The 16,070-nt window shown below is 37.1% G+C and overlaps 1 protein-coding gene across 1 annotated transcript; it reads right to left on the reverse strand.

Moving 5' to 3' along the window:
* Nucleotides 1-1,617: 1,617 nt before the first annotated feature.
* Nucleotides 1,618-15,819, reverse strand: gnsb (glucosamine (N-acetyl)-6-sulfatase (Sanfilippo disease IIID), b). Its single transcript, XM_042509380.1, has 13 exons — nucleotides 15,473-15,819; nucleotides 14,134-14,193; nucleotides 13,092-13,295; nucleotides 11,931-11,996; nucleotides 11,011-11,109; nucleotides 9,161-9,328; nucleotides 8,205-8,287; nucleotides 7,343-7,461; nucleotides 7,153-7,256; nucleotides 5,593-5,694; nucleotides 5,398-5,508; nucleotides 3,668-3,778; nucleotides 1,618-3,566 (listed from the first exon to the last, which is right to left on the reverse strand). Exons 1-13 carry the CDS (start codon nucleotides 15,653-15,655, stop codon nucleotides 3,417-3,419), a joined length of 1,560 nt encoding a protein of 519 aa, XP_042365314.1. The 5' UTR covers nucleotides 15,656-15,819; the 3' UTR covers nucleotides 1,618-3,416.
* Nucleotides 15,820-16,070: the final 251 nt, after the last annotated feature.

The following is a 16,070-nucleotide window of genomic DNA, read 5'->3' on the forward strand; positions in this document are numbered from 1 at the left end:
CCAGGGGCTGGTCACAGCAGCCCCATACATGTTTCTAGGATTTTAGGACATTTCTTGTACTTTACGACATTACTAGGATTTTAAAATGTTTCTAAGGCTTTAGGAGATTTTTAGGGTTTTAGGACGTTTAAATGATTTTAGGACATTTCTAGGACTTAAGAATGTTTCTGAGGTTTTAGGACATTTCTAGGATTTTATGGCATTTTTAGGATTTTTGGATGTTTAAAGGATTTTAGGATTCTATAATTTTAGGATGTTTTTATAATTTTAGGACATTTCTAGGGCTTAATGTTTCTAAGGTTTTAGGACATCTGTAGAATTTCGGGATGTTTGTAGGATTTTAGGACACTTGTAGGACTTCAGGACATTTCTAAGGTTTTTAAACATTTCTATGGTTTTAGGACATTTCTATGACTTTAGATTGTTTCTAAGGTTTTAGGATGTTTCTCGGATTTGGGGATGTTTTTAGGATTTTAGGAAATTCTTGAGTATCTCTGATATACACTAATATGAAGGTGAAGCCAGATATCTTAGCATTAGGATTTGATTCTCAAATACGAACTCTTGTGCTGATAAAACAACATTAAGTGTTACTTACAGTGAGTTTTAGAGGTGCTGCTGGGTGAATTTTGTTACATTTCGACTGAACCAGGTTAGCTGTGTCCACGATTTTTCGTGATGAGCCACGCTAACTGACCGCTGGTGAGTGCTTTATATGGAGTGAAGAGACATAAGAGTGGTTCATATCTTCTGAGCTAACTCCTAAGATGCACATTTCCCAAAATGTCAAACTTTTCTTCTCGAGGTGATTGTATTATGTACAGCTACAGTGTATCAGCAAACCTTTGGTTTAAGAACAATAATGTTCAGATGCATTTTGAACCCTGTAAAGAACAAAAACAAGTTTATAGTGCAGTTTATATGTAAAGACACATTACAACATTGACTGACTGACAGAAGACAGTAGATTTCCTCAGCAGAGTGCTGCAGGGATGACTTTTTTGGGGGGTTTTGGCGAACGCAAGAAGTTAGCATCATCCTGGTTCCCTCATCAAAGTGTCAGTGGGATTTTTCCATTGGTGTTTTGGATTATTGCAGAAAATAAAAAAAAATTACTTTTATGTTTTGTTCAGGAAGATTTTTTTCACAAATAAAACCGCTTTCAAGATTTTTTAAGCACAAAGGCAATCAGCAAAGGTAAAAAGCTAATGTTAGACTATGAAGAAACCACATTTGCATGACTTCAAAGTCGCCACCACTATGCTTCATCTTGTAATCTGATGTCGCGTGTTTACATCTTTTACAGAGCGCCTGATTTGATCTTTTTAAAAGAACATGGAAAAAAACACAGGGAGTAGCTTGGTTCCACAAATTGCAAACATTTGGTGGATTTAAAAAAAATAATTTTTAAAAAAAGCTAGGGAAAGACATCCAAAAAATGGCATTTATAGCTATCATTATTAAATATTTAGTATTTTAAATAATTATTTTTATTTTAGAAGATCATTCTTCATGTAATTCCTTTTGGATTGTCTCTTACTTTTTTAAAAAAAATTTCAGGTAATTTTTGTGTACAATAAAAAAAAACAAATTTTTGGGTCATTTCAGTTGCTCATTAACATTTTCCATGTTTTTGAAAGAAATTAAGCCAATTTGTTCAGATTTCAGGCATCTAACCAAAAACCCATTGACTTAAAGGGGACCAGGAGTGCACAAACTACTTTCCGGGTTTTAGGCAAAGAAACTATAAAACAAAGGGTCGTGATGTCAGTGACGGTGTTTGAGTCTTGCAATGGAGCCAAACTTTGATGCCACTTCTAAAGAAGTCAATGGGGCGAAAACAGCAAATCGCACAAAAGCCCATCATATCTTCGTAGTTTCACCTTTGACTAAAAAATGTTTCCACAAAATTAAAAAACACACATTATGTGACGCTGACTGACAATTTCCATCTAAATACGCATGTTCGTCGTCCTTCTTATTGGTCTCCAAACATCATGGCTCTGTCTGTCAGTGTGATCTGCTCTGCCCAAACCATTGACTTCTATGGCACCAAAGTGTGGCTCCAATGCAAAATTCAAATACAGTCACTGACCCTTCCTTCTTTAAGAGTTTGCTTGGTTTTAGGACTCATTCCTGCAGCACTCTATATGGACTGAGCGAGGAAGTTATCGTTAAGAAATATACTAAAGTTTTGTAATTATAAGATATAACGAGCACAGCTCAGAAAAACATTAAATTTTCACAGCAGATATTTTGACTCGTCGTTGTCGGAAAAGCACAGGTGTCAAGAACATATCAGGAGAAGTTTGGGGAAATATGCTTATTGGCTTTCTGGTGGAGGGTCTGTGCAAAATGTGCAAAAGTACAGGCTAGGCTAGCTGTTTCCCTCTGTTTCCAGTCTTCATGCTAAGCTAAGTTAGCCAGTTGCCGGCTGTAGCTATGTTTACCGTCCATGAATGAGAGGAGTCAATTTTCTTATCTTAAGTGAGATTTATACTTCTGCGTCAAATCGATGCTGAATCTACGACATAGCCCGGCGTGCACATCTCCAGAAATGTAACAGCGAGTAGCTGCGATGTAAAATGCTGTAGGCTTGTGCTAACAATGTTAGCATGCTGCATTTGTGGGGAAAAAATGTGTTTAAAATAAGACAATTGTTTTGTCAGTGAACTTTGTGAGTTGTAATTGAGCCAATTTTTCTAACGTTCCCTTTATTAAATGTTGTTGTTGTTTCTGGCATCATACAAGTAGAGAAAAACTCCACTAGCCACTAGGCTAATTTATACAATGTAAAATGCCATAGGGTTGGGCTAATAACATTAGCATGTTGTATTTGTGGGGAAAATGTGTTTAAAATAAGGATATTGTTCTGTCAGTGAACTTTGTGAGTTGTAATGGAGCCAAATTAAGTAAAGTTAGTTTTTATTAAATGTAGCTGTTGTTCCTCGCTTCAAACGAGTAGAGGAAAACTCTGTTAGCGATTATCAATCAAACTTTACTTTATAGAAACCCCACCGCCAACTAGTGTTTACTGTGACACCGACACCCCATCGCACAAGTATAAAAGCTTAAAAACAGCGCAGGCCACATGCGAAGACTTTGCGTAGCGCCGACGCACAACTATAAACCCACCTTGACTCTCCGCAACAAAACTAGTAAGTATATTTCCCAAAATGTCAAACACGTCCTTTAACAGTGGCTTTGCTCTGTTCAAGTGTCCCAGTAAACCATGACAGTGTGACAGTGAGCCAGCATGCACAACACCAGGACCCTGAAACTGAAGCAGCTAAACAGAATCCCGCCACGTTATTATCATTATTTACACCCGTGCTGTTCCTCCCGAGAAAAGTCAAAACGGAAACTTAAGAAAAAAGGCCTCACACGTGTGAAGCAGTCTGTGTTTGGCAGCTTCTTCACTTGACGTTCCTGCAGCTGTCGCCCTGACACGACTGCAGCTTTATGAGCCGCTGGTTCATGGCCTGCAGGATGGCCGGGTCCACCTTCTTCACGATGTTCTCCAGCTGGTGGGGGTCTGACGTCAGGTTGTACACTTCCACAAACGACTGGGGACAAAAAGAAGAAAAGACTGAGCTTCTGCACGTCCGGTTTTTCTTTTTTTTAACAGAAATGACACAGACGTGAGTCACACACAGCCACGCTGTACCTCGCTGTCTGCAAACTCGCAGTATTGTAGGTTCTGCTCTTTGTCGAGGGTCCTGACGCAGGCGTAGGTGTTGTTGTAGGCGTCTTCGCACACGCAGTCTGGGAAACATTGCTAGAGGAAATTAAGTGCTGAGTTAGTGCTGGAGCTAAGAATTAAAATTATTTTGGGGTTATTATACACAAAATAAAATTACATTATAATTCTGACAATTTATCCCCCTAAATCCTAAACACCGGACATTTAACTGGCAAGAAAATGCATGAAAACTCAAACATAACCCTGGAAATAGTAGTTTGGCAAAAAGCACTTATTTGCTTTTTCTGGAGCTCTCAAACGCATCTCGTGGTCTTTCTCTGTGGACATCTGACATCTGGTAACGCGGCTGAAAGCCCCGAAAAAGCTAGTAGTTGAAGTAACGCTGAGTTAGTGCTTTGTTTAAAACGAGGACAGTTGGGTTGTTTTTCCTCAGGAATCTCAAGTCTTTTGAGGTCATTATGAAGTTTTAAAAATGGGCTTTCTGTATGTCGAGTTGACGTCATTGCTGCCATTGACAGAAACAGGATCAGCTAGTGTATTTTTCAAAGGCTGGTGTGTTATGAAGAAAAGAGTCACGAGAACTTCAGTTTATAGGTCACACCCTGATTTTTACGAGATGTTGGAGATTGTGTAAGGACGCTCTGAGCATAATTTTGACATAATCTTTAACTTCATATGTACTGCCTGTTTTATTTGTCTTGTTACCATCAGCTTTATTTGCTCAATTTCGTTTTTTAACGACTCCACAGCAACATTAACACCCTGTTGGGAAGACTTTGTGTCACTGTTATTTCTGTTTCAGTAGCAGATTGTCTTTCACGTGTCTCTGTCATGACGTGTCTCTAATAAAGTTATCTAACTATTTAAACACAACTATGTGTGTAAAAACAACTCAGCAGCTGTTCTGAAGCTCATATCACATGATCCTCTCTGCAGGTAGTTCGTCCAGTTGTTATGTAACAGTAGGTGTTAAAATTTCCATTCGTCAGAGCTCTTAAAGATAATTTTATACAATTAAAAGCTCCAGAACAGCAACTACATGAACTTGTGGTGAGATTATTTTGATTTTTATGCTTGATAAATGTTTTTCGAGAATGAAACAAGTCTTGTCGCTGATTTATTTTCTGTTGATCAATAGTTAAATCTTTTGAAATCTGAGCAATTTGGCTTGATTATTAAAACATGAAAAGAGGGCAATGAGGCACTTAACAAGAAAGTACCCCAAATTGAGCAGGAAAATAATTTAAAAAAAAATATGATAAAATTATCTGAAATTTGCATTACAAAAGGTAAAAGAGCAAAAACAGGGAAATTAAAAAATAAATATAATTTGAATAAGAACAATATATATATATATATAAAATTTCTGTAGCCGAATTTCACACATAAATTCATAAATACAGACATCTTTATATTTTTTCTTAATTCTTTGATAATTTTCCATTGTATCGCTCTTTCTTTTGTAAAAGCTAAATTTTAGGTAATTTTTTTGTCACCTTTTACTGATTTTTTTTCCCCCTTTTTTTTTTATTTACATTTCATGCCAAGCTGCTGATTGCCGTTTTTTTCACCCATGTTTTTAAAGGTTTAAATACTTGTGACAGACGTCTGAACGCAGCACAGGCGAAGTGATGACGATCCAGGTTTCAAAGGGTTAAAAGCATTAAAAGCACAGTCTTGTTGTTGATACTCACAGACAGTCCCGGACCCAGTTTGGGACAAGCAGGATCTGTCGTTGGGTGTCCCTCTCCGGTGTATTCGACGAGGAAAAAGGGACGCGTAGTGCCGTTACGCAGTGATGGGGCCTGAAAGTCAGAGAAATTAAAGTTTACGTTTTTAAAATTGAGGGAAAAGTAACAACCAGGAAAACATTTGAAGAGGCAGCTGACCATCTGAGAGAGGAAAGACTGCCCGTCCACGTTCACGGTCGACAGGTTGACACCAGATATGTCCATGATGGTGGGAGCCAGGTCAATATTCAGCACTGGAGCCTGAAGTCATGCAACATAAAGAGATAATTACAAAACAGACTGAAGAAAAGAGACACATTCCTGATAATTATAACAGAATAAATGTCGGCACTGCAAACACGGATATGTTACATTGGTATTTATAGTTCAGATTTCATGTTTATGAGCTCAGCTGACACCTAGGAAAGACAAACAAATCTGAGTACTTTTTAAAGACAGGTCGGGACATTTCCAACCATTTTGTGGCCTAAAACGCAGATATTTTTTTCATTTTAACAACAGGTCCGGACATTTGTAGGAATATTTGTAGTGACAAAAGCAGGAATATTTACATGTAGGGACATTTCCAACTCGGTTGTTGTACCAAAAGCGGGCATTTTTTTAACGACAGGTTGGGACATTTCCAGGCATAATTGTGGCAACAAAAGCAGGTATTTTTTTCAACAAGCGTTTGGGACATTTCCGGCCATCATGTAGTGACAAAGGCAGGTTTTTTAAAACAGATTAGGTACATTTCAAATCATGCTGTAACGACAAAACCTGGAATTTTTTAACAACAGGTTGGGACATTTGCAACTATGTTTGTATCAACAAAAGCAGGTATTTTTTAAATACAGTTAGGGACATTAATCTCTATTTGTGCGGAAACAAATCTAGGTATTTTTAACGACAGGTTGGGACATTTCTAGCTGTGATTGTAGAGATTAAAGTGGGTATTTTTTAACGAGAGATTAGGACATTTCCAGCCGTGTTTGGAGTGACAAAAGCAGATTTTTTTTTAACAGATCAGGACATTTCTAGGTTTTTTTTGTAGAAAAAAAACATGAATATTTTTGACAATGGGTAGGGACATTTGCAACTGAAACAAAAAACAACAATAAAAGCGTACAATTTTTTAACGCGAGGTTGGGATATTTCCAATCATGTTTATAGTGACAAAACCAGGCATTTTATAACAACAGGTTGGGACATTTCCAGCTGTGTATGTGTTGACAAAAGCAGGTATTTTTTTAACAAGATGTAGGGACATTTCCAGCCTTCTTTGTAGTGACAGCAGGTATTTTTAAATGAAATGTTGAGACTTTTCCAGCTGTGTTTGTAGCGATAAAAGGGGCAAATTTTTTAACAACAGTTTGGGATATTTCCATCTGTGTTTTTACAGCTGAAACAGTTTCTGTAATGACAGTTCAGGACATTTCCAATCATGCTTGTAGCGACAAAAACAGTTTTGTTTGGTTTTTTTTTTACAAAAGTTTGGGGCATTTCCAACTGTGTTTGCAGCAACAATAATGTGTATTTCTGTTTTTGTGCCTAAGCTGTTTTCACAACATAAATTAAAAACTGAAATGTAGAGAAACATGAAGTTTTAATACATTGGCTCGATATGAAAGACGCAAATGTTCAAATCAGTGGTTTGCAGAAATGTACAACATTCACTCTGGCGATGGTGTTGCGCATAAATGTGTGTGTGTTTCTGACCTGCAGTGTCTGGTTTGGTTTGATGCCGGGACCTCGGACCATGAGCGGGACCCTGATGTCAAATTCGTACAGCTGCCTCTTATCAATGGGCAGAGAGAACTGACCTGTGAACAGGGACGACATTGGGATTACTGCGAGACAGAAAATCTGATGTGTTTAATAATCTGAGGTCCAGTGAAGGGACTCAGACCTGTGTGGTAGCCGTTATCAGATGTGTAGAAGATGTAAGTGTTGTTCAGTTCCTTTATTGACTCAAGTTTTTTAACCAGCAGCGCCACCATGTCGTCCACTGATAAAAGGGTCTGCCACCTGCAGGAGAAATCACCATTTACATTTCTTAAAATTTTATTTGGTCAAATTAAATATATGCAGGGAAATGCAATGTGGAATAAGGCTTATGTCCACAAGAGAATAAGAACTGAAATAAGAGTTATATAAAGAAATATAAACAATAACATTTCAAAGATTAAAACTATAAATTCATAAAAATGTACATTTTACATTTTTTAAACAATTAAATATAGTCACTCCTTTTTAAATATTTTGATCAACATTTTGCACATTTCATCGTCTTTATTTTAAACACAGTTCAGCTCTTTTGATTAAAAAAATATATTTCACTTTTTTTTGTGAATTTCTTTTTTTAATGTTTATTATTCTCCACTTTAGCAGTAGTTGATTGTTTTTCTTTTCTTATTATTTTTATAATAAAAAAAATATAAAAAATATAATAATGTATTGTTTATAAAACACACAGAACAGAAATTCCTTAGATAATGTTTGGTATCATAAATAAATTTAATTAAGCATATAATTATAGCTTATTAGCCTATTTACTTATAAGAAAGTATAAAAGAAGCACTCAAAACAACTTCACAATTTATGGATAAATGTGTTAAAACTCGTCAACAAACCTGCTAAGTTTGATTTCATGTGAAAAAAGACTTGTAGCAAACCAATCTCACTCCAAAATTCAACATTGTACCTTCATAAATGTTGATTCTGACATAAAAACCAAACACAAACACAACTGAAGATTTTTACAGCTGTACCTTTTCCTGTATGCACTGTCCAGGAAGGCCAGGGAGCTGTTTGGCATGGGGTTAACAGGTTGACGCAGCAGCCAGTGTTTGTCCTAAAATACACAAACAAACAGAGATTGAATATGAAACCAGAATTACCAGTAAAGTAAATGTTCAATTAATGGTGATATTGATTTTAGGTATGAGGTTTGGACCTTTGCTGGGTGATTGGATGGTGATGCTGTTCTACAGTATATTTGTCATGTTCAATGTCTGACAAAAAATAAATATTTAAACCAAAATGAACCTTATGATATCTACATATGTCATTTAGGAGTCAAAGGGAACCTTTAAGCTCAACAGAAATAGTGATTTGATGTATATCGTGATATATATCGATATCGACGGATATGAAAAAAAATATTGTGGTAAGACTTTATTCCATATCGCCCAGCTACTACTGAGGGTATTCTTAATACACCGCTTTCTTGAGAATAGTACAGATGCACAGTCACAGTGAAATTTGACTTTAGACCACCAAAATCCTATTTGTTTATTTTTCACTCAAAGTGGATGTTTGTGTCAAATTTGAGGAAATTCCCTCAAGGTGCTCTTGAGATATCGCATTGACAAGAATGAGACGGACACAAGTTCACAGTGATGTTTGTCCACCAAATTCTAATCAGTTCCTTGTTGAGTCCAAGTGAACGTTTGTGCCAAATTTGAAGAAATTTCCAGAAGATATTTGTGCGGTATGGCATTCCCAAGGATGAGACAAAGTCACAGTGACCTTGGTCTTTAACCTTTGATCTCAAAAATCAAATCAGTTTATTTTTTAAGTCAGAGTGGACGTTTGTGCCAAATTTGAAGAAATTCCCTCAAGGACAGGAATGACTGACAAACAGCCCAAAAACATAATGGCACCAGCACGGAGGCATAAAAACAGTTTTTGTAGTTAATAATGTTTGTAGTTATTTTGGACACACCTTCCCGGGTTTGTTGAAGCTCCCGTCTCGAGGGGCTTTAACGTCACTGAACTCCTTCTGGTACTGCGGCGCCGCCGTCCAGGGGGAGTGAGGCGCTGGCGGAGACAGCATCATGAAGAAGGGATGCTGGGGACTCCTGTCGTCCAGGAAGTGGAGGGACCGATTCGTCTGGAATGAGGAGGAATGAGCAATGACTGAATATTACTGTTGCAACATTTCACATTTAAATAAAAGCACCAATAAAAGGGCAAAGATGGAAACAACAACAGCGTCTTTGTTTGTCAGAACCAGGGTCAGATATGAGGAAACAAATATTATGCAAATGATTGCGGGGGGAAAGTGAGCTGAAAGAAAAGTGAGTGCTGAGCTGCATCTGTGAGTCATTATCACCCCAGGATATGAACAAACAGCTGGTCCAACGCTGCCAAACACCTTATTAGATGTGACTGATGCTCCAAGTCTCACACTGTGTTAAATCAGTCCTCTCACTACTCAGATTACTTAGGGTGCTCATTAACTCGACGGCCTTATTAAACGAGGAAACTTGGTGACTAAGACTCGCAACAAGTTTAGTCCTGTTTAGATTTTAGAGCTGGTTTTATATTCTCCCATCTGATTTTTATTCTAATTTCAGTTTCTTTGTTTTTTTAGTTTCAGATTTAATGTGGACATGGAATGAGCTGCGTCTTGAAAAACTGTCGTATGTATGTCTTCATTTCTGCTGCGATCGTCAGGAAAAAGCAGAACAACAGCAGCGGAGGACTTGCACAAAGTTTGCATCACCAATACGACTCCAAATGGACATTTGTGCCAAATATGAGGAAATTGCCTCAAGATGTTCTTAAGTTATCACTTTCACAAGGGTACTACAGAGAAGATCACACTGACCGTGACCTTTGACAACCAAAATCAAATTAGCTCATTATTGAGTCCAAGTGGATGTTTGTGCCAAATTTGGGGAAATACATTCAAAGACTTCTTCAATTATCTCGTTCACACCAATGAGACAGACACAGTGACTTTTGACCACTAAAATCTACTTAGTTTATCATTTAGTCTAAGTGCACATTTGTGCCAAATTTGATAAAATTCAATTCACGACAATTAAAAAAAATTCCCTCAGTGTTCTTATCGCAAGAATGAGATGGATGCAAGGTCATGGCGACATTTAACCACCAAAATCGAATCTGTTCATTGTTAAGTAAAAGTGGACGTTTGTGCCAAATTTGAGGAAATTCCCCTAAGCCCTTCTTTAGATACAACGTTTGCAAGAAGGGATAGAAAAACAAATGGTTGTAAAGAGGCAACCCACCTGAGCCAATGAGTGCGCACATAAGGCACATTAAATTATTTGTCCCTCAGATGGCGAAGGCGACTTTAAGAGTCATATTTTATTACGGTTCTCGCAGCTGATAGAAGTGCAAACATTACTACAGTCCATCAGCAGCTAACATAAGGTTCAGCTCTCATAAACTATAATAAACTAAACATTTACAGCCGAACATGCAAACAGCTGGTTAAGCAGAACGACTCATCCGTCACCTGAAGACGGCACATTTAAATAAAAACAAAGAAAACAAACGTCTTCACTCAAACGCTCTAAAACATGAATGTAAATAATTACACAAAGTAAAATTAAATCTTAATTATCCTGTTTTCTTTCTGTCCTACTCCACCATCCAGCTGTTGATGATTAACCCTTCACACTGCTGACTGGCAGGCAAAAAAAAAATCACTTACTGGACATATTCTGTTTCCATGACAACAGCTGATTCCTTATTTCCTCCTGTAAAACCTCACATAAACGTCCCTACAGACGCTGCGTGAAATACTGCTGACAGGAGACTCACTATGAGGTCTGTGAGGTAGTCCTTCTCATAACTGTCTCCGTGTTTTTCTTCTTTGCCGTTGACTGAGAGCGAGTAGTTGTAGTACTGCGAGTTCCCAACCTGCAACCATACAGCAAAGGCAGTCAGAAGTACTTGGAAATATAGTATTTGTGTGTGTTTATCAGTGGTAGAGGGAGTATTCAGATCCTTCAGAAAGGTACTAATACCACACTGTGAAAATATCTGTTACAAGTAAAAGTCTGGTATCTAAAAACATTACTTAAGTAAAAGTAAGTGAGTTTATTCAGGAATATTTACCTGAAGTGTTAAAAGTACCTAATCTATAAAACGCAAAAAAACCAACAACAAACAAACAAAAAACATAAAACTCACAATTATTCAAAAATAAAAGTACCCAATCCTAAAAAAAAAAAAAAATCAAAAGAAAAACACAAAGAAAGCTATTTTAAGAAAAAAAAACCCAAACTCAAAATTATTCATAAGTAAAAGTACCCAATCAAAAAAAAAATATACAAACACAGGACACCACACCCCAGAATTTAAAATTATTCAAAATAAATTAGAAAATGACTTAGATATTAACACGAAAAATTTGCCAATCAGTCGGCTCAATCTGCCAATGAATTAACTGAATTATTGTTTAAACTGTATTTGTATTAAGTGTTAGGTTTTTGATTTATAACAAAACATCATATTTTTCTTCTGATTTTATGCTAAACTCTCATTTTTAGAAATTCAACCTTTTAAATAAATATAATAAAGTATAAAAGTACTATATTTTCCTCCAGAATATAGTGGAGTAAAGTATAAAGCGGCATGAACAACACCTTAAATTCATACTTACATACATATACATGCAGTACCTGAGTAAATGTACTTATAAATTCCACCACTGATGTTTATGTGTGTGAGAGACTCACCAGTGCGTGCCACTGGTCCCAGCCCGGAGGGACATGGCCGATGTCTCCTGCTTCTTTCTTGCCGTACTTATGACAGGAAAAAAAACCCAAAGAAATAAGTCACAACCTTTAATAAGTGTATAAGAGCAGTCACAATCTGCAGCGAAACTGGTGCTAAATGCCAAAATTATTACAGATTTATCCTGAAGACGCCATTAATGTCTGCACAAAATATCATTACAATCCATCCAATAGACGTTGAGGTATTTGGATTAAAAAAAAAACAAAAGGACTGTTGCTCAGCTGACTCAAATTGAAGATTTGAAGTGTGCTACAGGAAGTCGGGGAGTTGCGGGTGCTGCAACAGCTCAGCCTGCGGGTGTTTAAGGCAAACTATGTTTCTAACAAAGCATACTAAAGGTTAAATGCAGTTATATGGCGTTATTCGGCCAATGCATTTCTGCAGTGGCAGAAGCATGTTATTATGGTCTTTTATCAACAATTTTTCCAAAATAATGCACAGAAAAAAAGGAATAAATAAAAATAAGGCCTTTAAATTAAAAGAAAAAAAACCAATAAAGTTGTTTATTATACCTACAGCTTTTTACATTTATCATTCTTTTACTACAAGTATGAAATTAGAAAGTAAACATTTATACATACACACACACACACACACACACACACACAAATATGTATAATGAATAAACAAAAACAACCCAAAGGTCCAAAAAATTATTCATAATATATAAGACATTAAGTAAAAGGACTAATAGCACACTGAAAATATATTCCAAATCTAGAAAAAAATCAAAATAATTCAAAAGTAACAGTCCCAGAAAAATCCCAGAAAAAAATTAAAAAAATAAATTTTAATTAAAAATAAATAAATGAATAAATAAGTTACTAGTAAAAGTATTAAAAGTAAGTAGCAAAAGTAAAAAAAAGTAACACTTTTATTAGTGTTAGGTTAAAAAAAATCATAGCATTCAGAATAACGCACTGAAACTTTTGGTTCATTGTCAAGTATTAACTTCATAACCTTTTGCTATTATTTATGATTATTTAAACGCATGTCAAAAAAAGGAAGTCCTGCAAACTGCCAAAAGTGTGAACCACCTTAATAATGATAAAACCACCTTAATAAATTATCTAAATGTGTGTGTGTGTGTGTTTTCAGACCTGGTTGAGATATTTCCCAGCGAAGAACGTCTGGTATTTGTTTTTGTTGAGGTAGAGCGGGAAGGCCGTGGACTCGGGCCCTTTCTGCCACAGAGGGCTGGAGCAGTTCCCCGACAGCGAGTTGTTCCTCACCTCGTGGTTGTGGGGGTACTGACCCGTCAGGATGCTGCTGCGGCTCGGGCAGCACAGCGGCGTGACCGTGAACTTGACAGGAGAAGAGGGAAGCGAGAGCGCCGATAGAGGAACACGAAGAACAGGAGGGGAGGAACGATGATGAAAGAGAAGTGTGACAGCCGAGAGCACGATGTGTAACTCAGTTTCAACATTTGAAAACGTGAATTAAAGTGAGTGGAGGAAAGACCCTCCGCACGAAGTCCAGGAGCATTTACAGCAAAATATACTTAAATTATCAGCAGTAAAATGTCCTCACTGTGACAATATTAGATAGTTAACCCTTTGAAAACTGAAACAAATGGCTTGATTTCTTTCAAAAATATGAAAAGAAGCCAATGAGCATGTAAAAGAAATGATGAAAAAATGCAGGAAATTAATTTAAAATAAAATAATAACAATAAAGGGAAATAACCAAAGAAAAACAAATGAGAAAATTACCTTATGAAAAGCATTTTTGTAATTCAAAAAAAGCAAAATATAAAAACTAAAAAAATAAATCATTCAAATCATTTTAAATACATAATTGTATGATTTATAGATACACTTTACTGTGCATTTTTACCTCCACCCCCAGCTAATCTTAGGGCATTTTTGTCTTTTTAATTTTAAATTTACAGGACTTTTCGTGCCAAGCTGGTGATTGCATTTCCCCCATGTATTCAAAAGAAAACAAAACAGTATAGTCAGACTTTAGAGTTTTTACTTGTAAAAAGCGTCTGAACGCAGCAACACTGAAGCTTTAACCATTCAGCATAACACAGTAAGAAAGCACGTTTTATATCAAAGTTGAGTGTCTGGATAAAATAAAAAGACTCAAGTGCCAGCAGCTAAATATTGTACTTAAGTACAGCAGAGTACGTGCACTCACAGCATTCACAAAAGTTGCTCCTGCGTCTCCGATTAAGGCTTTAGTTTTCTTCATGGGGGTCTGCAGAACACAAACAAAAAGATTTAGACAAAGAGACATGAAAATCTCTCCTTAAATAACAATTTGTGTTTGTCTATGTTCACTAAAAAAAGCTGAACTATCCACAGAGGTCTCCTCCGCTCCAAAAAAACAGACCAGCTGATTTAAACTGGGAGAAACGCTGAATAAAGATGTTTTATGCTAAAAATCGGTGTTTCTCCAATGATGTTTGGCATGTTGGAGATGGGCAGCTCGCTCAGCACCTGCTAATGTATGCTCAACTTTTTTTCCAGTAACTTAAGATCCCGACGTTCTGGAGGTTTTTACCAGGAGCCGAATTATCCACAGAGGTCTCTTCCTCTCCAAAACCAACAGACCAGCTGATTTAAACCAAGAAAAACACTGAATAAAGATGTTTTATGTTAAATATCTGTGTTTTTCAAATGCTGTTTGGCATGTTTCTGTCAAAGTTCATGTACTATGTTGTTATGGCTTTGATTGAGGCAAAATAGCAGTTGGTATTGTTTGAAATAAGCAACGTTTTTATGTTTTGTTTTTTCAAATAACAATGAATCGATTGTTAATTTTACCAATAATCGATTAATTTGAGTAAATTGGCTTTATTTCTTTTCAAAACATGGCGAGAAGGCAATGAGCAACTTAAAAAGAAATGGTCAAAAAATTAGCAAAAAATAAATAAATAAATAAATTTATTTTTTTCCCTAATATTTAATATTTTTTTCTGTAATATAAAATCGTTTTCTGGACTTTTTCACCCCCCTTTTTTGATAACATGTAATAATCTCCCCACAACTCATTTTCAATAAATTTTCTTGTCACATTTTGCATTTTTTTCTTTTTCCCCAAATTTTCTAGACATTTCTATCCATGTTGCTTATTGCCTTTTTCCCATGTTTCCAAAAGAAATCAAACCAATTTCCTAACCCTAATATAATTTTTTTTCTTATGAAACTGTTGCAGAATAACCAAATTTTCTGTCAGGTAACTGCATCGATTAATCGACTTCCAGCAGTCAAAAAACTGCTTCCTGTATTTACAGCTGACGCCACACAAACCACATGAGCGGGCTGCAGACTCGAGCTTCTGTGGGAGCATTTTTGGGATAGTCGAAAGTCTTTAAAGACACCAAAAAGTTTAATAAGGTGACTCTAAACTCAACGTTAGGTGACCGTAAGCACGCGCACAGGTGTGTGTTATCAGATAAACGTCACTGTAAACTCTTCAAGAGACACACAGGTGACCTGAAAAACATGTATGTGTAATCAATATGCCCACTCACCATCCCCCCCAGGTGAACATCCTGGTCATCGGCGAGAATCAGGATAATGTTGCTCAGTTTGGCGCTTTCCGCAGCACACCTGACGCCGCAGGTGAGCAGCAGCGCGAGGAGCGTGACGGCGGCTGCGGGGTGTCCTCTCTGCCGGGTCCCGGTGGCTCCTGATCCGCTCCTCAAACCTGCCATTAGACCACCGACACACACACTCTCACACACACTCTCACACGCGCACGCGGTGCCGAAGCTCGGGTTGAGTCCTGAGAGGTGGTGCTGGTGTTGGGTGAGCGCGTGCGGTGCGGGCTCGTGCAGGCTGGACGGTGTGACACAGCAGCTGTATGAAGTTTGAGGAAGTGGAGAGGAGCTGCTGGTGGTCATATGATCAGGCTGAGTGGGCGGAGTGAAGACCGAGAACAAACTGTTCAAGGTGGACTTTACGCCACTTTATACAAATCAAACTTTTCACTGAGCTTTGCTTTAAATACTTAAAAGTCAGAGTTAAGTTTGATTTGTATAAAGTGGCGTAAAGTCCACCTTGAGCTTTGTCATCCGTCTTGTCACTCCGCCCACTCAGCCTGATCATATGACCACCAGCAGCTCCTCT

This window comes from Plectropomus leopardus, chromosome 20 (assembly GCF_008729295.1).
Source record: "Plectropomus leopardus isolate mb chromosome 20, YSFRI_Pleo_2.0, whole genome shotgun sequence".
Classification (NCBI taxonomy): Eukaryota; Metazoa; Chordata; class Actinopteri; order Perciformes; family Serranidae; genus Plectropomus; species Plectropomus leopardus.

What these genes read in the sequence shown, in the direction of transcription:
- gnsb (XM_042509380.1), bottom strand. Translation starts at nt 15,655, where the DNA reads ATGGCAGGTTTGAGGAGCGGATCAGGAGCCACCGGGACCCGGCAGAGA. An exon ending in GAGCAACTTTTGTGAATGCT is followed by an intron (nt 13,296 to 14,133) that starts GTGAGTGCACGT and finishes TCTCCTGTCAAG; the next exon opens with TTCACGGTCACGCCGCTGTG. An exon ending in GACAGTGCATACAGGAAAAG is followed by an intron (nt 7,462 to 8,204) that starts GTACAGCTGTAA and finishes TTTCTCCTGCAG; the next exon opens with GTGGCAGACCCTTTTATCAG.